Source organism: Canis aureus, chromosome 17 (genome assembly GCF_053574225.1).
Source record: "Canis aureus isolate CA01 chromosome 17, VMU_Caureus_v.1.0, whole genome shotgun sequence".
NCBI classification, from domain to species: domain Eukaryota; kingdom Metazoa; phylum Chordata; class Mammalia; order Carnivora; family Canidae; genus Canis; species Canis aureus.
In genome coordinates this window covers 1,526,137-1,547,560 of record NC_135627.1, presented here as the reverse complement: position 1 = coordinate 1,547,560, position 21,424 = coordinate 1,526,137, and the positions used below count along the sequence as shown (strand labels likewise).

At 58.6% G+C, this 21,424-nt stretch overlaps 1 protein-coding gene and 1 long non-coding RNA gene across 2 annotated transcripts in view; both read left to right on the top strand.

The window, feature by feature from the left end:
- LOC144287686 (uncharacterized) overlaps positions 1 to 21,424 on the top strand; it is a 595,958-nt gene that overhangs the window by 535,789 nt on the left and 38,745 nt on the right. The window lies entirely within an intron of this gene.
- Positions 14,565 to 17,044, top strand: SOX1 (SRY-box transcription factor 1). The gene has a single exon (XM_077854931.1). It carries the CDS (start codon positions 15,099 to 15,101, stop codon positions 16,299 to 16,301), a length of 1,203 nt encoding a protein of 400 aa, XP_077711057.1. The 5' UTR covers positions 14,565 to 15,098; the 3' UTR covers positions 16,302 to 17,044.

The following is a 21,424-nucleotide window of genomic DNA, read 5'->3' as shown; positions in this document are numbered from 1 at the left end:
CTAAACTCCTGGGCCCAGGCTGCAGCACACACTTAACACCAGATCTGTGTGTCTCCTTTGCCACACACTGCCCACCTGTCACAGTCAGCAGGGGTACCTTGCCCTTCCCTCAAAAGACACACACCTTCTATATCTTGATAAGCCTGTTCAGTGAGCCCCATGGGCTGTAGTCTGTGTTTTATGTTATAATTCTCCTATAAAATTGGAAAACCATTTTTTATTCTTATTACAAGAAGGTGTGGTTTCTTGGAGGATTTCTAAGTAAATATTAGCTTAATCCAGGGTTTCTCAACCCTGGATTATAATTAGAATGACTTTGGGTCCTTTTTGAGAATGTTGACAAGTTTTTCAGGAAATTGAGTCAGTTGATTTGGGGTAGGACACAGGAATGTTCTAAAAGACTCCAGGTGATTTTAATGTGAAACATTCATGCTTACAGCTATGTTCCCAGCAGGTTGGGCACTTTCACATGTGAAAATAGTGGTTTGTGACCAGAAAGTGAAACGTCCACATCTTTATTTTTGTACATTTAGAATTAATTAATCATAGAGGCCAGTGAAAACTGCTCTTAAGCAGTTAACACATTTGGTTTTCCGTTACAAAGTAATTAAAATAAATGGACACAAGGAAGCTCTAGTCCTCTTAAAAGTTCCACCCTAGTAGAATATTTGTTCTGTACATTTAAAGGGGTTGGGGAGGCACATTAAGTTATGTTTTTATTCTGTTCCATCAGTGAGAATATGAGAAACAAGTAATGGTCTTGTTTTAAGCACTTATTAACTGTGTATGCATTGGTGGAAAATAAAGAGTCTCTGGCTAACATTACAGTAAAGCAAATTAAGATCAGTGTTTTTGAACTCTATTTATTATAGATAGTAGCTTAGTCACAGTCATTTTTGAAATGCCTGTCATGAGGGAGTATGAAAGCAGAGTGGAGTACCCTCCTTTCTTCAAGGGAAATAGCTGAGAAGTTTTTTTAATCGTCATAGTGACACATTTGCCTTTTATCACATCTTGTAGTATAATAAAAAATTTTCCATTTTGACCTTCCAGCTTCAAGAATAAGTTCTAAAACTGAAGTTGGCAGGAGGGTTCTCTAAAGGGAAGGAGGACAGGGGGGAGGGGGAAGCCGTGAGTCCCAGGCAATCCGTATCATAAAAATCTAACAATCTGTTGCCATCCATGCATTCCTGGAGAAATCAGGGCGTGATCTCGTCAACGCCAGCATCTTGCGTGCAAGTCGGGCGTCTGCCCGCTCACCCCCTGGGGAGGCACTGGCGGAGCCCGGCGGGAGACGCAGCCCCGGCTCACCGCGCTCGCCGAGCGCCCAGCGCCGAGGCCCGGGAGGGCACTGCGCGCGGGCCCAGGTCGTGGTGCGGAGCCGCGGGGACGCGGCGGGAGGCGGGATTCCTCCGCAGCCGGAGGACGGCCCGCCCGGGAGAGGCGGGAGAGCCCCGGGCCCGCTCCGGGGCGCCGAACAAAGGGCAGGTTCCTCTGCGCCTCCGCCCGCCTCCGCCCGCCTCCCGCCGCATCCCTCGGCGCCAGCGCGGCCGAGAAGCCGGTCCGGCCCGGGGCGGTGGGCGGGGGAGCGCTCCGGGGAGGCCCGGGGAGGCCCGGGGGAGGCCGCCGACGCCGGGCTCCGCGGCGACTGCGGGTCAGGCCCGCTCCCGAGGCCCCGCGCAAGGCCCGCCGCGGAGCCCGGTCCCGGCGCGCAGGCCCAGGGAAGCGCGCGGTGCGCACGGTCGCGGGTGCGTGGGTGCGTGGTGCGGGGGCGCCGGCGGGGCTGCCAGCCCGGGGCGGGGCGGAGGGGGCCTGGGCAGGCTTCCCCAGGCCGCGCCCGCGCCTCCGGCCTCTGCCCCTCGCGGGATTCCCAGGCCGCGTCGCAGGCGCCTGGCCCCCGGCCACGACTTTCGGAGCACCCCATCGCCGGTGCCGTACACCCGTGTGCACGGGGCTCCCGGGCGCCAGACGGAGATGTAGGTTAAAACTCCATTTCACAGCCCCCATTGATATGAGATACGGGTTTGACATCTGTTTGCCAGAGTGTTTTGCACTTAGCCTAACACCCACTATTAAGTGACAAAATTGTGGCAGCCTGTCAAAGCCAGCTGACTGGCAGCTGCTCCGCTTACAAAAACCATTCAAATATTTGCAGGTTTTGAAGCTTTATGCAGTGTTGTACCCAATCTTTCAGTGATTTAACACGTAAAATATAAGTCAAAGTTTTAAATCTGGATTCCAAAATGTTTCCATTTTCCATACAAAAGGAAAAAAGCTTTCACGGGTGTCTGCTGGAATGGGTCCAATTCCAACATACCTTCTTGTTTCCCAGCACCAGATTCCTGCACGAACCCGGTTTAAAAAAAAAAAAAAAAAATGTCAAGGACCAAACTCTCTGTTCCTGTTGTCACCGACATCTCAGATGACAGAACTAAATTGCCTGAAACTCCAAGGGAACACAGTTTCTCAAAAGTAGATTTCAAAAATATAATTTCCCAGTAAAGCAACCTACCTGCTTTATTTTGCGTTTGACAGTTACACCAGTGCGCCTTTTGGGGGAAAGCAAACTGCTGGGAAGACTATGCCAGCTAACATCCGAGCTGTTCCTCCATTTCCAGAACACTACCTCCTCTCCCTGCACTCCTCGGTAGCTTAGTCCGATTAAGAAATAATTTGCAAATGTCATAGTGCTTCTCTAGATTGAGGTCCATTGAGTAAAAGTCATGTGGGTTTTTTGTCTCCACAATTAGAGCCAGACAGAGAAGGATCTCCTGAAAACTGCAGCTGCAAGTAATGAAAAAAAATTATCATGCATTTGTCCGAAATACATATATAAGTACACACACCCTACACCCTGGGAACACCCAGGGGGCTGGCAAGCACATACAATGTTAATATGTGCTATATTTGTACTTCTTTATTTTTTTTTAAATGGTAGATAGCTTTCCTTCTGGTGGGAGGGGATCATAAGTCCTCTGGGCAAAATGTGGGGTAATTTTCAGAAAGATAGCTTCTGATACATTTCCAGGGCGGATGGGAGGGTGCTACTTTTAAGTCCTAAGAGCTGACATCTTCACGCAGTTGAAGAGAAAGAGAGAGAGAGCAGAAGAGAGACAGAGGAGGGGATAGAGGGAAGACCAAGACAGAGATGAGGAGAGAGAACAGAAGACGGGGGAGGAAGTGGGGGCGCGGGTGGGAGGGGGGGCGAGGAGACCTCGCTGTGGCTTCAGCCCAGGAGCCTTCTCAGACGTCCCCCTCCTCTGCCTACTGGGGCCGGGCTCTCGGGGGCGCTGGGGATTCAGCCTGCAGAGGGCTCCCCACCAGCCAGCCGCGGAGCGCACACGCCAGGCCGCCCTGCCGCGGCCACTTTTACCTGGAGTGTTCTGTGTCCACAACACTAATCCTTAGGCACTGTCTTCCGCCGGCTGCTAGGGTTGGGGGTGGGGGCAGCTTAAAAGCGGTTAGCGGAGGCGAGGGTAGGGGGAGACCAGGCCAAGGTATCCGGGGCGGGCGGGAGAACAAAGCTGAAGCTCCGTCCCCGGGAGGAGCGAGCCGGGAGCGGGGACTTGGCTGGATGCGCGCAGGGGGCGGCGCGGATCACCCTGGGACGCGACCGAAGGGACTCCGGACTGAGGGTGGGGGCTGACATCCTCTCCCACTCAGAGGCAGGAGGCTAAAATCGGAAGCCACCGTGATGACGGGAGTGACCTCTATTTTATGGGGCGGGGGCAAAGACTTCGAAGCCCCCGGGGTGGAGGCACGGGGAGGAAGCAGTTTTGCTGAGCCCGAATTTGAGGCCTGACGGGACGGGGTGGGGTGAGGCGCCCAGGGAGGGAAGGGGCCCAGGACTATGGGTGCAAGGCGGGGTGGGGGGGGGCGGCGCGGGAGGGCGCGGGGCGCGGCGCCGGGGCGCGGGGGGTGGGGGGGCGCGGCTCCACCTCCCGCTCAAAACGGCGTCGCAGCTGCTCTCGAACCAACTGCTCAATTCTATTCACTGTCGAGTAGGAACAAAAAAGTGGCTATTTATTAGAATACTTGTTTGGTATTGTTCGGCGCCACACAAAAGGCATTTCATTATGTGCAGGGATCCCCCTTTTTCCAGAGAGAAACAATAACTTGAAATTGTCTTTAAAGTCTTCGCTATCAATAATAAATTTCATTTTCTTGTCTCTCTCGCCCGCAGCGTGTGTGTCTGGGCGGGTGTGCGCGAGGCGGGCGAGCTGCGTGTGCGTGTGCGTGTGCAGCGAGTGTGCGAGCGGGGAGCGTGTGTGCGCGTGTGAGTGTGCGTGCGCGAGGCGCCGTGTCTGCGGTGCAGGCGCCGCCGGGAGCCGACCGGCGGGGGTCCCCGGGCCCGCAGCGCGGGCCGGCAGGTGCGGCGGGCGGAGCGCAGGGGACCCGCGAGCGCGGGAGAAGGAAGTCGCTGTAAGTGCCTGAACTTGCGCAGGGCCGCGGGGCGCTCGGGGCTGGGGAGGGGGCGGGCAGGGCGCAGGGAGGGGCGCGGGGTCTCCGCCGCGACTTCCCGAAGAGGCGTGCGCTGCGTCCCCGTGGCTCCCGTCCTCGCAGGGTACAGGTGGGTAGCTGCGGTGACCGCCGCGGGCCCCTCTCCAGCCGGGGGCGGGCGGGGGGGCGTTGGTCGCGTCCTGCTCTGTACGTTCACTCCTCCCTCCTTCTCGGCTTTTGGGATTGGCCGCCGCCCAGTGGACCGAGGCTTGCTTCGCTCTGGGTCGCCCTGTTTTGGGGAGGGCGGAGGACGGTGGGGCCCCCCTGTGCGGGAGAGCTGGCGGCGGCCCTTTCCCGGCCCCGCGCCCTCACCCCGGGCGCTGCTGGCTCCAGCTCTCGGCCACGCGCGCCCGGCGGCGCCCAGAGCGCAACCCGCCGGTGGAAATTAGGTTTGAAAAATGAACGTGTAGAGCGTGTGCTATTCAGTGAGGGGCGTTTTGGGCAAAGAATGTAACTTGCAGTGACCGACGGTCTTGACGGTGTTCGTGCTGCCACATACACACGCGCGCACACACGCGCACACGCACACGCACGCACATCAGTGAGCAGAGCCCTTGGCAGGCAGCGCATGCCCTGGACCCACCGGGCGCCCGGCCACCGGCCACCACCCCGGGGGCGCGGCCCACGTCTGTCCCGGCCGGCTAGGGGAAGGCGCCCCAAAGTGGGGCCTGGGCGCCCCCAAGTCCCGCCTGCGGAGTGGTGGAGGGGACGCGGCGCGTCCTCCCTCCTCCTGCGAAATCGCTCGCGCTCCCAATCTCCGGCATCTCCGTACGAGGCGGCGCGCGGCCCCGGAGCCTCCCGCCCCTGTTTCCCGGGTCTGAGCCGCCCGCCGTGAGGAAAGGTCGCGAAGTTTCAGGGGCGGAATGGATTTCCAGCTGTGGCCGGTGCCGAATGGACGGACCGGGCTGGGCTGGCCTGGCCTGGCCGCCATCGACCGGGAACAGAGCGGGGCTGGCCGCCGCCTACAAGGAACAGGTGTTTGAACACGATAGCGGCCGCCAGTCAATTAACCCATTAAAAGCCCGCTTTACCGCATTGATTTCCCGGAGTGCGGAGGGGCTGGCGTCCCGGAAGGCTCTTTGTGAAGGGCCAGGGCGCGGGGCGGGTGGGGGTGGGCTGCCCCATGTCACCTCAGTCGGCGCAGGGGGCCCCCAAAGCCCGGACCACCGCAACAGTACTGTCCACGCGGTCTGGTCGCGGTTTTCCCTTATGCTGGAGCTGGGCAGGGAGGGGGCCTGCTCCGTTCTACCTCAGGACCACGATCTGGTTACCCCAGGCCCCTTCCCCAGCTCCGGCCTAGCGGGTTGGTGATGCCCGCAGGACAGGCAAAGTGCCCTGCACCGGCCGCTGTCCCAGACACCCAACTGTGGCTGAGGACCACCGGTTAAGGCCGGGATCCACACAGCAAGAAATTCCACCCCCACCCTACCTCCCCTCAGTACTCCCAGGGTTCCTTCCCCCAGCGGCATCTCTCCCGGAAGGAGTGAGGAAGGCCAGTGGCTCTGCCTGAGCATCTGGGAACACAGAGAATGCCAAGCGTGCTCCCTGAAAACGACAGAAAACGTCCAGGTGGTATCCAGTTCTGGTCTTCTTTATTACTGGAAAGGATGGAGCAAAAGACGAGCGAGGCGTGGGAGTCAGCAGGTGCGGGGTGCTGGGGAATGGAGAACAGGACTGGGATTGAAGGGGCTGGGCCTTCTTCCGAGGACCCTGGGGGGTGGGGGGGAGGACCCTGGTCTCCCTGCCGACCAGTAGAAGGAGATGCTGGGGCTCTGCTCCAGGTAGCAAGTACCTGCTCACTGGCAGGGGATCCAGTCTGCCTGGAAAGGCAGGCGGTAACTAGCCTCTTCTCTAGGAGCAAATGTAGCTGTGTGTTTTGAGGGCTGAACACAATTTTAGTCAAAATATAAAGAAAGCATAGAATTCAAACCCTGCAACCTGAAAACCCCTCCTCTGCTCCCTGGTGGGGCCCTTTGTCCTTTTGGGGTCACTCCCCAGAGTGTGGATGCCAGTCCAGGAGCAGTCAGCCCCTGAAGGGAGAGACAGTGACAGCAGCCCAATGGAGAGGTGGAGCTTCCTTTACCTGGTTTTGCAGGAAACTATGTTTACCCACTTTTTCCTCACCACCCACAAGATTTAAGGTCCCCAGGCCATCTAAAACAAGGCTCTTTCTCTCTCTGATCCACCAAACCTCCTTCCATGTCATTCTCATGGTGTCTGCCCCACCTGCACCCCCCAGTTAGTTAGCACCCTGTGGAGGAAAGGCATCCCTGGGGATGCTTTGGGGGTGGGCTGCAGGTCCTCCCCTATCCCTCCTGTCCAAAGCCTGCCACAAATAACGGCAAATGAATAATACAAGCGTGCTCTCCAGAAAGGCCCACAAGCTCAGGTGGGCTCCAGGCCTTCACCCAGTAGGAGGGAAATCTGATTTTCCCTCCTGGGGACAGCTGGTGTCTGTCCCTGCCAGGTAAGATAACTGGCATTACAGTGGAGCCAGCGGGCCCCTCTCTTCATTCAGAGTGCAAGGCAGTGGTGCTGGCTCTGGAGCCCAATCCCACTGCCGGAGATCTCAGCGAACCCATTTCTGTGTTTGCAGTTTTCTGAAGTAAGCAACACACGCAACTGAAAGGCTTGAAATCGTGTCAAAGTGATGTTTTAATCTCATTGAAAAGTGTATTAAAGGACAAGATGTAATTTATGTGAGACGCTTCGATGAAAGGAGAGATTGGAGTGGATGGTCCTTTCACTCCTGTGAACCCCGTGTCATGTTGATATTGAAGCCTGTGTAGCTAATCTAATTTGCAATAACAGGGGCGGCCTGTAAGAAAAAGCATCTCTGATTTCACTTTATTTCTTTTCATATAGAAATTCCTTATGACTTGTCTCCTCTTGTGAATGATGCCTTTTCTATGTGGGGCTAATGAGAGAATGTGAGACAGGGCTGTCTCCCGCTCAGTGTGGCTCTTTCCTGCAAACACCCCTGGTCACTGGCTCACCTGGCCTCGCCTGGACTCGGTGGGGACGCTGCAGGGCTTGAAAGAGCCATTCTGAGCTCTGCAGAAACTGCTGGAGGCAGCCTTCAGAGCCAGAGCCTACTGGGCATGTAGGTTCACCTGCAGGGGCTGCTTGGAGAGCCAGAGAGCCGAGGACTCTGGCTTTGCAAGTTAGCTCCATCGGAGGCCCCAGATCCTCAGATCTTTACATTCTGCACATTTTAATTTAAATAGGAAGCTCCCCCCCCCCCATCCTGGAAAGTTTGATCTTGGTTGAGTCTTTACGCTAGCTTAGAAAACCAAACACACCTACTGTCAGAGGAGCTGCTTTGTGTTCTTATTATCACATGGGACACGAGCATTCTTTACCAATAAAAACCTACACGCTTTAGAAAATTACAACTTTTGTACAATGTAACAAGGTGTATTCAAACTGTTAATTATGGGGGTTTGTGTAAATGAAACTTTACCAGTGACCCATTTAATTTTGTGGTAATTACTGACAAAATAAGACAAGGATGAATCACAATGCAGTATATTTATCTTGAAGGAGACTATTGCGCTGAGGTAGTTAAGCCAAGGAGGAAGACAAAATTTGCGAGGGGGGGGTGGAGTTGCAGAAATACAGAAAATACATAAAAACCACACTATGAAATTATTCGGGTTAAGACAGCAGAAAACGCGACTCAGGTGGTCTCCTTATAAAACCCATACGGCATTTTGTCCTCAAAATCCAAGGCTCTGGCGCTGTCAGGTCAGCTGCGCGGATTCACCGGCTAGAGCTCGACTCCCGGGGTCCTCCCCGGGGGGCTCTTGCAGCCCTGCCTCGGCTCTGGGCGACACGCGCCCCTGGGAGGACAGGCTGGAGGGCGCAGCAGCCGGGCCGGGGAGGGCCGGGGCGGGCCGGGGCGGGCCGGGGCCGGCAGGCGGAGGCGGACGGGGCGGACCGGGCTGGGGTGGGGCGCGGACGGCCCGGGCCGGCTCGTCTCCGCGGGCGCGTCTGGAGGCCACTTCCTTCCCGGCTGCGTCGCGGGACGGCAGGGACTGGCGGGGCGCGCGGTTTCCTGGTCCAGCTCCACCTGCGGCCCCAGCATCGGGCAGTGGCTTGGCCAAGGCCCATAGGCCAGGCTGCTGGGCACTAGCCCGGGTTCCCGCTCCAACCGCTCACTCGCCAAGCTGTGAATAGGTGTGGACACGAGCATGCGGGCAGCGTGCGTCCTGCGCGCCCGCCGCGCCGGGGACCCGGACGGCCGCCCTTGGCCGGTGGACGCCGGGCCCGCGAGGGGTGGGAGCCCGGGCAGAGCTGGCGTCTTTGGAGGCCGCCCCGCAGAACTGCGCGCTACCGCTGCGCGCGGCCCAGCTCTCCGCCTCGGTCGGTTGGGTGTGGGCTGAGTGGGGGCACCCTCGAGGGGACAGAGCGCCCAGGCGTCTGGGGCAGGTGGCCCCGCCGACATTCCGGTGGGAAAGTTTCCCCCAAAAGGGCCGGGCGGACGGAGCGGCAGGAGGAGCCCGCGGCGGCGAGGCCCGGGCGGCCAGGCACCCCAGCTCCGCGCCGGCCGGCGCCCTCCCTCCTGGGCTCCCGCAGCTCCGCCAGGGCCAAGGCCGCGAGGCTCCCCTCGGGTCCCAGCGTTTCCCTCCCCTTGTCTTCTCTCTTTCATTCATAAACCTGGTGGCTACAGACGCAGCTTGAATATTGACGTCTCTCCCCCAACTGCTCTGCCGTTAACCCAATTACAGAATTCATCAAGAACTGTGTTGAATTATCTCTTTCCATACAGTATCAGCATTAGCCTAATTAAAAGCTATAATGTCTGATATAATGATTAAATCGTTAGCTCTGCTGTAGGGAAGCAATATTTTGTTTTCCCTTCAATTAGAAGCTGATTGAGGTTTTCAGAGCAGGTCAGCTGTGAAATTTGAATTATATGTGTGAGTACTGCTCACAGGGTGAGCCCCTACTCGAAAGCTCCCAGAGATTCTCCAAATGCTTTCACCCAGAGAGCTAGGAGGCACAGAACAACACACACGCACGCACACACACAGGGTTGTTTGCTCTTCAGTGTGAATTTACGGATCTCCACACTGATGGCTGCAAAGAAAACCGTGCCTGCTTTCCAGGGGAAGGGCTTTATGTCGCCTCTCCTGCAGGCGCTCAGGCTCAGCCCTCCAAATCCAGACGCTCGCGGGGGAAGGACAGGATGACGGACTCAGAGCAACGGCAAAGGTCCCCTGCTCTTGTGGCTACCCCTTAAATGGCACAGGGGCCGCTGCGGGTTCCACATGGCGAGGGCTCTCCTCCTTCCTCTTTCCCCTCTTCCAGGACTATCTTTTCCCCTTTAAAAGGAAAAAAAAAAAAAATCAACAAAGAAACTTTTGTGCTACTTTGGCTCCGTTGGCTTTTTTTGGGAACAACAGGTCAAATTGGCAGGGGCAGGGGCAGGGGCAGGGGCAGGGGCGGGGGCGGGGGGCGCCGGACGGACGAGGGCCCGCACAGCTCCCAGGCCTGTCCCCAGCGCACCCTGACTTCGCCGAGCCCGAAGCCGGGCGCCAGGCTGCAGGAGCCGGGACCCGGGCGAGGCGGCAGGAGCGGGGGCCAGAGGCGGGCGGCGCGGGGAGGCGAGGCGGCGAGGGCGGCGGCGGCCAGCAGACGGCGATCGCGGCCCGCGCTCCCGCGGCTCCCGGCTGGGGGCGGGGGGGGACGGGACGCGGCCTCCTCCGCCGCCCTCCGGCGCTGTCCCCCTCCAGGGGCCCCCGGCCGGTGCCGCGGCCCCTCCCACCTCTCCAGGGTCTGCGCCTCCTGTCGGCGGAGGCGACCTCCAAGGCCTCCGCCGCCGCCTCGCCCGCGCTCGCCCTCTCCGCCGCCTTCTCCGCCTCCCCTCTTGCTCTCCTCCGACCACTTTTTCTCTCTCTCCCACTCTGACCTTGAAGTGGCGCCTCCCTCCTTCAGGATTTGCCTCCCTAGACTCTGGTCTTAGCCTTTTGGGGCGACTCCGGAGCCCGGGTGCACGGAGCCGCGTACGCGGGGCCTGGGTTGTCCACAGGCCCGGGAAGCCGCAAGAACCGGACGGTGGGGGGCAGCGGCCGGTGGTCTGCGCGCACCTTCGGGCGGATGCGCCCAGGACGGGCCGACGGCGCCGAGGCCCCAGAAGACAGGCGTCCTCAGGCGGCGCGGCCTCCCTCCGGTGACCTTTCACTGACTCCCGGCCCCACCCCCAACTCCTGACCTGTCCATCTTTCCACTTGCTTGGAGGTCTAGGCGGGCGCTGGTAGCGAAAATCACCTCTAGGTGCCTGCAAGGTAGCTCTCATGTAAAGATTGCTAGGGGCAGTCTACAGGGGTCTGTATGCACAGTGACCCGCCTTGCTTCCCGGGTTTGTCCTGAGCACAACCACGGGGAGAGGGGGAAAGCCAGAGCCAAAAGTTTTAGTTACTCCACAAAAGCAGTAGAGGTTACTGGTGTTAGAAGTCCCGAACTCAGTTTATTTGAAAGTCAAGGGCTCTTGTATAACTGCCTAAATACATCACACACATGCATATGCGTATGTTATGTACACCTACACACCCGTGTATGCGTATGGCTATATCCTGCATGAACACGTGTTTATATATGCATATATGTATATATATTCTGCATTGTGTACACACGTATGTATGTACATATACTCTTTGTGCACATACGTATGGATGCACAAGCATATATGTGTAGATTATTTCCTCTGACCAGGCTTGGGTCTGAATTTTCTTTCAGGATCATATCCACAAGTCAAATAAAAGAACAGAATGTATCTTTACTTATCCATATTTCCAAGTTGATCTTCACTTTGGCATTTTGCCCAAAGAGCTACACTGAAGTCTCTGAGAAGCCAAAAGAGCAAATTTGGTCAGTCGACACCAAAGTGACCCTTCGCTCAGGGTCTGGGCCCTGACGTTACTGGGAAATAGTCTAGTCTGCCTTCAGATCCTCCAGCACCCAACCTTTGAAAAGCCCTCCATCTGAAGGAGGCCCCAGCCGACCTGGTGAGGGGTGGGAGGGAGAAATGAAACTGGAGAGAGGCAGTGTTTTTCAAACTGGTTTTTGGACTGTTTCCTTTTAAAGAGTCACTGGGGAGACAGGTCAGAAGGAGCAAGCAGAGGCTCCCAAAAGCCATTAGCGGCGGGAGTTTGATATGGCACTCCTCAATCTTCATGCCAGGATGGAAGGCACTGAGAGGTCTGGCACTCACGGCCCTGCCACTGCCTAACTGGCATAGGCAGCTGCTGCCAATCATCTATCGCTTGGCAACAAGTTACACCTGCGGCTCTGGTTTAATGCTTCTGCACATGGGCACCCATAGTGCACCCGCTTGGGCCAAGGGAACATCTCATCACTAAAAAGGGCTTACGGAGAGTGCCCCGAACGCTAAGCACCAGCATGATCTCACACAAGGCTAAACCATTTACCTCCTATTTAGATGCTCTGGAAAACAAGAGTAACATCGTATTTGGAAACAATTTTCAGGACTATGGTAGAAAGAAACCAGACCATTTCAAAGTCGGCTATCCAAGTTCCCAAAAGCATAAAGCATTCCTGCAATGCTAACTGGAGTGCAGGGTGTTTATAAAATAAATTGCTCCATTGATATGGAAAATAATGTGCCAAGCCTGACTCACACAAAGCATTTTCAGGGGGTCTTAGGCTATTTAGTTTAAAATCTAAATTGAAAAGCAGAGGAAAAGAAATCTTTCAACTGCTAAGTGGATAATATAGTTTATAATTTGTAAACCATTTCCTTTATTTCAGTCTTGCTGACTTTCTATAACACACTGGATCTCACTGCACACCCATCGCCTCCTAAATTATCAAAAGAAAAAAACGGGTCTGTAGCGTTCTTAAACAATATCCTTGTTCTTTTTTTGTTCACTTACAATGTAACTGATATTTGGAGGTAGTGCGTACAACAAATCAAAAGATTTAACAAACTCGATTGATGAAATGAGAAGGTAGTTGAAAAGCAAGTTTATAACCTAGATATTTAGTGAAAAACTAAATACAAAATGACGTTTCCTTTCTAATATAATTATGTATCACTGATGAGTTCACTAGGAAATGCTGAATGGCCTGAAACGGAAGCAGTTCAATCTGCAGAAACGGATTTGCGGCTGCACCCCTTACTGTACAACCTTGAAGTAGTAGTAAAAAAAAGGCTACAATAACAATCATAGTGACTGAGAGGAGAGAAAGGATTCCTGCACCCTGGACCAGCAGCAGTAGTAGGGTCAGGACAGTCACAACCTGAGATTGATTGATTGATTGATTGATTTTTTGATGGAGGGAAGGTGTCACGTATTCACTGTCCAATATACTTCAACATCCGTATTAGTACGCTCAGGGTCATCCTCATCCTCACAGGTTTACCTCGACTACGAGGCGCTGGGTTCACGTAGGTTAGGCTCGGCTTTACCCACCCGCCGGCACCTGCCTCCACGGTGAGCACACTGACGCCCGCGTGGAGTACGCATGACCGAGGCTTGGGCTCAAAGGATTCTCTGCAAGAAGGCTTTGGGCCACTCATCATTCGGACTGACACCGTCGCGTGAGCGCAACGGTGGGGGCTTGGAGATTGTGGGTCCCCATATGGAAGAAGACACTTTCAAGTCTGGGAACTGTAACCGCAAGTGGGGCCTTCCTCCTCCCGAGAGCCAGGCCTTTGGTTCGCGTCCTGTAGGAACGCTTGGTCGTGAGGCTCCACTTGTCCCGTCCCGTGTCCAGTGGGCCCCGCTCCGTTCACACGGTTCTCAGGTCTTAGGTAAACAGCTGCTGGAAGATTCGCTCCAGAAGAGCGCCGGCTCCATCGTTCTTTTGCGATTCAAACAAACTTTTCCTACTGTTGTTGAGTCACTACTAGATTCCAGATAGATCCTGCTGTTTCCGAGCCCCCTAGCAATTACTTTGGAGAAAGAAACCTCAAGGAGAGAGGCGGGGTACGCGCCTATAACCCTCAGGCTCATTAAAAGACCCTCAAAAAAAAAAAAAAAAAGTTGAGAGCTGATGCTCCTAGCAGCTCTGGAGCCAAGTGTGGTGAAAATGCCTCCTCCTCCCTTAGGGGAATTCTCGCGGCCAGGGCTGGGAAGGCCATCCTACGAGAGGGGGCACTGGAGAACTTCGTCCTAGCGCGGTGGAGCAGGTGCCCCGGGAGGGTCGCGCAGGAGGACCCGTGGGGGGCGTTCGAGTGGCGGATCTCAAACGCCCCCCGCCGCCCCCACCCCCACCCCCACCCCCACCCCCACCCCCGGCTCCCGAGGGCGCACCCGTCCCTCCCAGGCCTCGGGCCCAGCTCGGGGAGAGGTCACCGCCACGGCCCCAACTTTCCCGCTCCCCGCGAGCGCCGAGCTGGCCGCCGGGGGTGCAGAGGAGCTGGGTCTCTCTCCACCGCGCTCGTCGAAACAAGGCTCGCGGTGGCATCCCCACCCCACCCCCCGCCCCTCCTGTCGCTGCGCCTCCCGCCCCGAACGATTCTTTCTTCGTCTCCGCTTTTAAACCCAACCTTAATCGTTCGGAGCGCGCGGGCGGGAGAGGCGAGGAGGGCGAGCTTGGGGTTCGCCGCCGCCGCCGCCGCCGCCGCGCGCGCTCAGGAAGCAGCGTGGCTGTGCCCCCTCCCGAGCCTCCTTCCCCCTCCTTCCTGCCCCTGCACCCCCTCCTTCCTCCCCTCCTCCCGCCCCGCCGCCCGCGCCCGGAGCATCTACTCCCTCCCCACGTCACTCGCCAGCGCGCCATGCAAATCACCGCCGCCGCCGGCTCCCATTGGCCGCGGCGCGCTCATTTAATGGCAGCCCGGGCCCGGCGTATGGCTGCTGGGCCCCGCGCGCCGCCGGCCCCGCGTGCGCCTCCGCTCCGAGCGCACGGCCTCGGGCAGGCAGTGGGCAGCCAGGCCCGGGCTCGGCGGCCCCGCTCTCCGGCCCTCTCCGCGCGCCTGCGCTCCTAGCGCTGCCCCCTGCCCCCTCCCCCACCGCCCCCCTCCGCGGCCCCCTCGGCGCCTCGCTCCCCCACCCCCACCCCCACCCCACCCCCACCCCACCCCCCGGCACCTGGGACCGGCACATGCCCAGCGCACGCGGCGCGCCGCGCTGCTAGAAGTTGCAGCCCGGAGTTGGAGGCCGCTGAGGACCCGGTGCAGGAGGAAGGCGGCAGCGCGCGGCGGCGGCGGCGGCGGCGGCCGGCGAGGAGGAGGCGGGCAGCCCCGGGCCAGGCCCCGCGCCCCGCTCGCGTCCCGAAAAGTGGAGCCGCAACTTGGGCACGACTGCACCTGTTTGCACCGCTCCGCCGAGGCGACCGGGCTGCGGCGACGGCGACCCCGGCCATCGCCCCCCTCGGCAAGTGGTTTGGGCGCTTGGGCGCGAGGAGAAACTTTGCACCTGCGAGCCGGACCTGCGCCGAGGGCGTGTGCCGCCGCCTCTCGTCCCGTGGTTGCCTCCGCCTGCCCCCGCTCTTCTCCGCGGTAGGACCTCTCCCCCGCCCCACGTCCCGCTCCGTTCGACCGAGCCCCTGTCCGGCCCCCACCCCGCGGCCGACTCTTCTATGCCCCGGGCCCTCCCCGCGCGGTGCCGGTGAACCCGCGGGCCGCCCCGATGTACAGCATGATGATGGAGACCGACCTGCACTCGCCTGGCGGCGCCCAGGCCCCCACGAACCTGTCGGGCCCGGCCGGGGCCGGCGGCGGCGGGGGCGGCGGGGGCGGCGGCGGCGGCGGCGGCGGCGGCGGGGTCGCCAAGGCCAGCCAGGACCGGGTCAAGCGGCCCATGAACGCCTTCATGGTGTGGTCGCGCGGGCAGCGGCGCAAGATGGCCCAGGAGAACCCCAAGATGCACAACTCGGAGATCAGCAAGCGCCTGGGCGCCGAGTGGAAGGTCATGTCCGAGGCCGAGAAGCGGCCGTTCATCGACGAGGCCAAGCGGCTGCGCGCGCTGCACATGAAGGAGCACCCGGATTACAAGTACCGGCCGCGCCGCAAGACCAAGACGCTGCTCAAGAAGGACAAGTACTCGCTGGCCGGCGGGCTGCTGGCGGCGGGCGCGGGCGGCGGCGGCGCGGCCGTGGCCATGGGCGTGGGCGTGGGCGTGGGCGTGGGCGCGGCGGCCGTGGGCCAGCGCCTGGAGAGCCCGGGCGGCGCGGCGGGCGGCGGCTACGCGCACGTCAACGGCTGGGCCAACGGCGCCTACCCCGGCTCGGTGGCGGCGGCGGCGGCGGCCGCGGCCATGATGCAGGAGGCGCAGCTGGCCTACGGGCAGCACCCGGGCGCGGGCGGCGCGCACCCGCACCCGCACCCGCACGCGCACCCGGCGCACCCGCACCCGCACCACCCGCACGCGCACCCGCACAACCCGCAGCCCATGCACCGCTACGACATGGGCGCGCTGCAGTACAGCCCCATCTCCAACTCGCAGGGCTACATGAGCGCCTCGCCCTCGGGCTACGGCGGCCTCCCCTACGGCGCCGCGGCCGCCGCCGCCGCCGCCGCGGGCGGCGCGCACCAGAACTCGGCAGTGGCGGCCGCGGCGGCCGCGGCGGCCGCGTCGTCGGGCGCCCTGGGCGCGCTGGGCTCGCTCGTCAAGTCCGAGCCGAGCGGCAGCCCCCCTGCCCCCGCGCACTCGCGGGCGCCGTGCCCCGGGGACCTGCGCGAGATGATCAGCATGTACTTGCCCGGCGGGGAGACCGGAGACCCGGCGGCCGCGGCGGCCGCGGCGGCGCAGAGCCGGCTGCACTCGCTGCCGCAGCACTACCAGGGCGCGGGCGCGGGCGTCAACGGCACGGTGCCCCTGACGCACATCTAGGGACGCGGGGACACCGCGGCCCGGCCCCGGCACGGACCCCTCGGCGCTCCTGCGCGGAGCGGGGCGCGGGCGGCACGCGCACGCCCCCGCCCCCGCCTCCGCCTCCCCCTCCCGGGAGCTCCCGGGGACCTCCGGGCGCACGGGCGCACGGCGGTGCGGACTGACTTCAGCGTTTTCTTGAGACGTTTTGTACAGTATTTATCATTCCCGGAGGACGAGAAGGCGTTTTCTTTGCTCGAGGGGACAAAGAGCAGACCCAGCGAGAGGCGACTCCAACTTTTCTAGCCCGGCCCGCGCGCCCTCGCCCATCCCGCACCGCTTCCCGAAGGCGCTCGGCCGCCCTGCGCGGGTGCCGAGGCCGGTCTCATTCGTTATCGATGTAGTAGGGCAGAGATCCAAACACGAGTTTTTCGTAGCTGTTACCGCCTTTCTGAGTTGGTTTGTTAATTTATACAAAGAGGTCTCCCCGCTCCCTTCAGATGGCAGCGTTATATTCTGGGTTTTGTAAAACTTTCTGTATCTGAGCATTTCCTTTTTTTTGTTTGTTTGTTTTTGTTTTTGTTTTGTTTTGTTTTGTATTCTTTCTTGTAAATGCATTGTGAAATTTTTATTTTAGGCATTGCGGTGTGGGGAGGGGGTTTCAGATTATGTACATAGTTTCCAAAAGTCTTTCTTCTAAAACCGAAAAAAAAAAAAAGACCTCTCCTTAAAAAAAAAAAAAAAAAAAAAAAAGCAAAACAAAATGCATCGACTTTTGAATCAATAAATTTAAGAGAGAAAAGAAAAAGCCCACTTTTCCCCCATAATTTGGAACGTGCTAATTTTATATGCATGTTTTGTGAGCTCAAAATACGATTGGTAAATCTGACGGAGGAGGAATGATCGGCATAAACTAAAAGTGAGGGATCCTCAGGGGGACGGTGCGATCTTCACGGAGCTTCTTTCAGTGCAAGGGAAGAAAGTTTAAATCGATGGATTATTTTGTAGCATTTATAGTGTTGATACGGATCAAGAAATAATTACCAGGATTTAAAACAACAACAACAACAACACCGGCCCTCGTTTTACAGCCTGGCCCTGTGCTGTGGCGCGTTGTCTTTTCTGACCGCGGGCCGGCTGGCGGCTCCGAGTCCTCCAGCGGCCCCGGGCTGCAGGAGAAGGCCCCCGATGGAGGGACCAGGCTAGGGAGCAGGGACAAAGACCGCCGCGGGGTCGCCGAGGCCCCCGTTCCCCTGCAATTTAACAACATTGCAAATGGAATTTATCAGAATCTGGCTCAAGGGAACACTCTTTGAACCAAAATGTACTGCATCCCTCTTCAGCCCCTCCCTCTGACTTCTTTCTCCTTGGGAAAGGGCAAAGTGATCTTGAATTTTCTCTCTCTCCGCCTCCCCCCACGCACACACTCGACCACCCCCCATCCCCAGCGTCAACTGGGATACACAAACTGCTGTTTATTATTCCTGATGAGATCGGAGGGTGTTTGATGCTTTAAATTTTTTAATTATATTTTTTCTAGGTGTTTATGGGTACATTGCAGTTTTTTTCTGGAATTTAAAGTTTTCTGTAAAACTTTTGTCTTCAAGTAATCTGACAGCATTAAATATTGCATTTAAAAGTTATACTGTAGCAAATACATTTTGAAATTAGTCACAACATAAAGATGAAATTATATTTTGAGGGGAAAAAAAGCCTTTAGTCTACATCAAGATGTGTTGATTTCATCAGCCCTATTAAGCCTCCTGTTCATTTTCTTTTTTCTTTTTTCTTTTTTTTTTTTTTTTGTACTGGAATGAGCATAGACTATCCCAAAATGGGCCCATGTTAGGTTAATGAGAACCACATTCAGCCTCCATTGGAGAATGACTTTAAGTAAAATGCTAACCTGGCAATTGATATGTGTAATTTTTTGGAGTCATTGATAATTCTGCTTAAACCATGCATTTTTTTAAAATGACTGCAAAAAATCTCAAGAATGATATCCACTGCTTCTTTCTAACGAGGTAATAAAGTCCCCTCTTTTTTTCCTTTTTTTTTTTTTTTTTTTTTTAAAGCTTCAGCAATCTGATCCTTTGTGAAGCAGTTGTTCCTGAAAGTATTTGGATATATATATGGATTGCTGAGTGAATCAGCATCAGAAATAGTCGGGGAATAAGTGAATGAATGCCACACACCGTCTCCTCTGGGAGATGCCCTGGGAAATTCTGTAATGCTCTGTTAATTCACCACACCCAGCTTAAGGAGCAGGCCACATTGACTCTGAAATGTACAGTTAAATAGACTCTCTGGGTTCTTTTGCTAACTCCTCATCTCAACATCGCCCTGCATTTACTAAACTGGCAGACAGATGTGCGGCCACGCTCACATATGTGTGCCCTCAGGTTTGTATCTAGACTCAGCTATGGGCATCCAAGTCTTAGCACATCACACTACTAGTAATGTGGGTCACACTGGGAGTGTTTCAAACTAGAAAAAGTTTAGCAGCATGCAGGAGTTCCAGCCAGAGATATTCTTGGTTTCCTGGAAGGTGGGCTTATAGTTTGGCTCCCCCCCACCCCCCACCCCACCATGTGCCTCATACATAGCTGAAATTCAATGCCAGATGCTGGGAGCCACTTTGTTAAAAGCCCAGGATGATCTTAAAATAGGAATTCCTTAAATGCAGTGAATTTGTATTGTTGATTGGAACGACAGAGAGAAAAGGAAATAGAAATTCGTTAATGATTCCATTTGGAAAGAAGCCGGGATGGGGGAGCAGACGGAGGCTAGCCTTCGTTTGGGGACAGAGACCTTATCACCCCCGCAGCGTTTCTCTGACTTGCATTGGTGGAGAAAATATCCACTGGGCCCTGGAAAGGTCTCACTAACCGTGGGTCGGTCTTGTCAAGGTCCTGCTCATCGTACTCACAAAATGAAAGTGTTTGATGATTTCTATATGATGGCTGGAACACTGCCCAAATCACAGGGTGGTATTTCTATCGCTTATTCCAATTTTATTAGAAACCTGGGTGGAGATCGCGGACAGGACTCGTTGGGGGGCCTTGGACTAAGTTTGCAGAACTTCGTGCCCGGCCGGCTAGAGCGGCGGTGGGGCGCGCGGGCTGCCCAAGCAGAGGGTGGCACGGTTTGCTGGTGTGTGTGTGTGCGTGGGGGGTGGGAGGGTCCTCTCGTCCCTCACCATCACCCTTAAACTAACGGGCCCTTTTTGTTGTCGTTGCTGAGACTGACACCAGCCCCCGCGCCCGGCCAAGAAACCCACCAGTAGCGAGGTGAAGTGAATTAATTGTAGAGCCGGGCGCGGGCTCGGCGTGCCTGCTAGGCAGATGTGTCGGGTAGCGTGACTGATAGGTCTATTAAAATCATGCATGTGGGAGAAGAATAACACGCATATTCACGCATTTCATTTCCCGACAAAGACTGGGCCATGCACAGATCTATCTCCGGAACATTCCGGCGAATTCGAGAGAGCACCCCGGGCCCCGGAAGGCGCGCTCCAGAGCGGCCTGGCGCTGGCACCCACCGCCCACCGGGCCCGCGCTGCCCGCCCGCCCCCTCTCCGTGCCTCCCCGGCCCCCTCCCCCTCCGCGCTTCCGCAGCCGGGCCCGCGGGGCAGAGGCTCCAGAAACGGCGGCGGCAGAATGTAATAATAGGTTTGATTCCTTGGAAACTTCAAGTGAAAAGCAGACTTGGCCTTGGCGCAGCTCCTTCTCCGGCACGACTATTCGGCGGGATTGAAAGGCCCGGCCAGCAGGGGAGGAGAGGGGAGGGGGCGCAGGCCCCCTGGGCGAGCAGCCGGGGGAGGTGGGTCCGATCCCCGCCTCCCGGCCTGCAGGGTCGGGACGACGCTGAGCCTGGCGAGGGACGCTGGGACCCCTCACCCTCACGCCCCCCCACCCCGCCTGCGCAACGGCCCCGGCCCGGCCCCGCCCCCCAGCCCGACGGCAGGGCCCCGCTGGGGCCGCGGAGCCCTGACCCCTGCCTGCCCATCCCTCGCCCCCGCCGGCCCTTGGTCTCCAGCCGCGCGCCCCCGGGAATCCAGGGCGCAGGGCGCAGGGCGCAGGGCGCGCGGCCCGGGTCTCCTGGGTGGGGGGGGGCGGGGGGGCGGCCCCCGGGCTTGGCCCTCGCCCTCTCCCGGCCGAGGGGCGGTGAGGCCCCAGCCGTGGCGGCTTCCCGGCCTGGGCGCCCCGCTGCCCCGTTTGCACCCCTTCCCCGCCGGCTAGCCGCTCGCGGGTCCCGCGTCTCCCCCCGCCCCTCTCCCCCCGCACCTCCGGCCCCTCCCGCCTGCGGCTCCGTCCCTCTCTCTGCGCGCTCGGCCTCCCTTTGTCCTCGGCGCGACCGTCTCCGCCCCGCGCCCTGGGCCCTCGTCGCCCCGCGGCTCCCCGGGCGCTGCCTCCGAGCGGGCCGGGGTCGCCAGGCGCCCGGACGCGGCCCACCCCCCGCCCCCAGCCGATCGCTCCGGCTCGCGCGAAAGGGGTGGGAACTCCGACACCCACTGGGAGCCCGCGGCCCGGCGCCCGCCGCGACCCTCCCGGTGCAGCCCGGGCTCCCGGCCCCGCGGTGTCAGCCGCGGGGGATTACAGTGACGGATGCGAGGGGAAGGCAGAGTGTTTTTGTGTTTAGAGAGAGCGGGATTAGTGGAGAGAAAGTCCTGACCTGGGGTCAGCTGCAAGTCAAACCCTTTTACAATCAGGGAGCGGAACAAGCACCGCTCCGGGCCGCGCCGCAACACGTGGGAGGAAGGAGGCAAAGGAGAGGCCGCACCCCCCCTTCCCCGGCCTGCGGGGTGTGAGGGAGGAAGGAAGGGAGGGAGGGAGGGGGAGATGGGGGGCGTGCACCCCTGGGCTGCGAGGTGGAGGGCGGGAGGGGGGAGCGGGGCCTGCAGACCCCGGCTGCGGGGTGGGGGGCAGGGGGAACAGGGGGACGGGAGGGGGGAGACTGGGGGCTGCACCCCCAGGCTGCGGGGTAGAGAGCATGGTGGCGGGAGGGGGAGATGGGGGGCCCGTACTCTCGGGCTGCGGGGAGGGGACAAAGGGGAGGGGGGAGAGAGGGGATGGGGAACCCGCAGCCCTGGGCGGGGGAGGGGCTGAGGTGAGGGACCAGTGCTCCCGGCGGAGGAGCCTCAC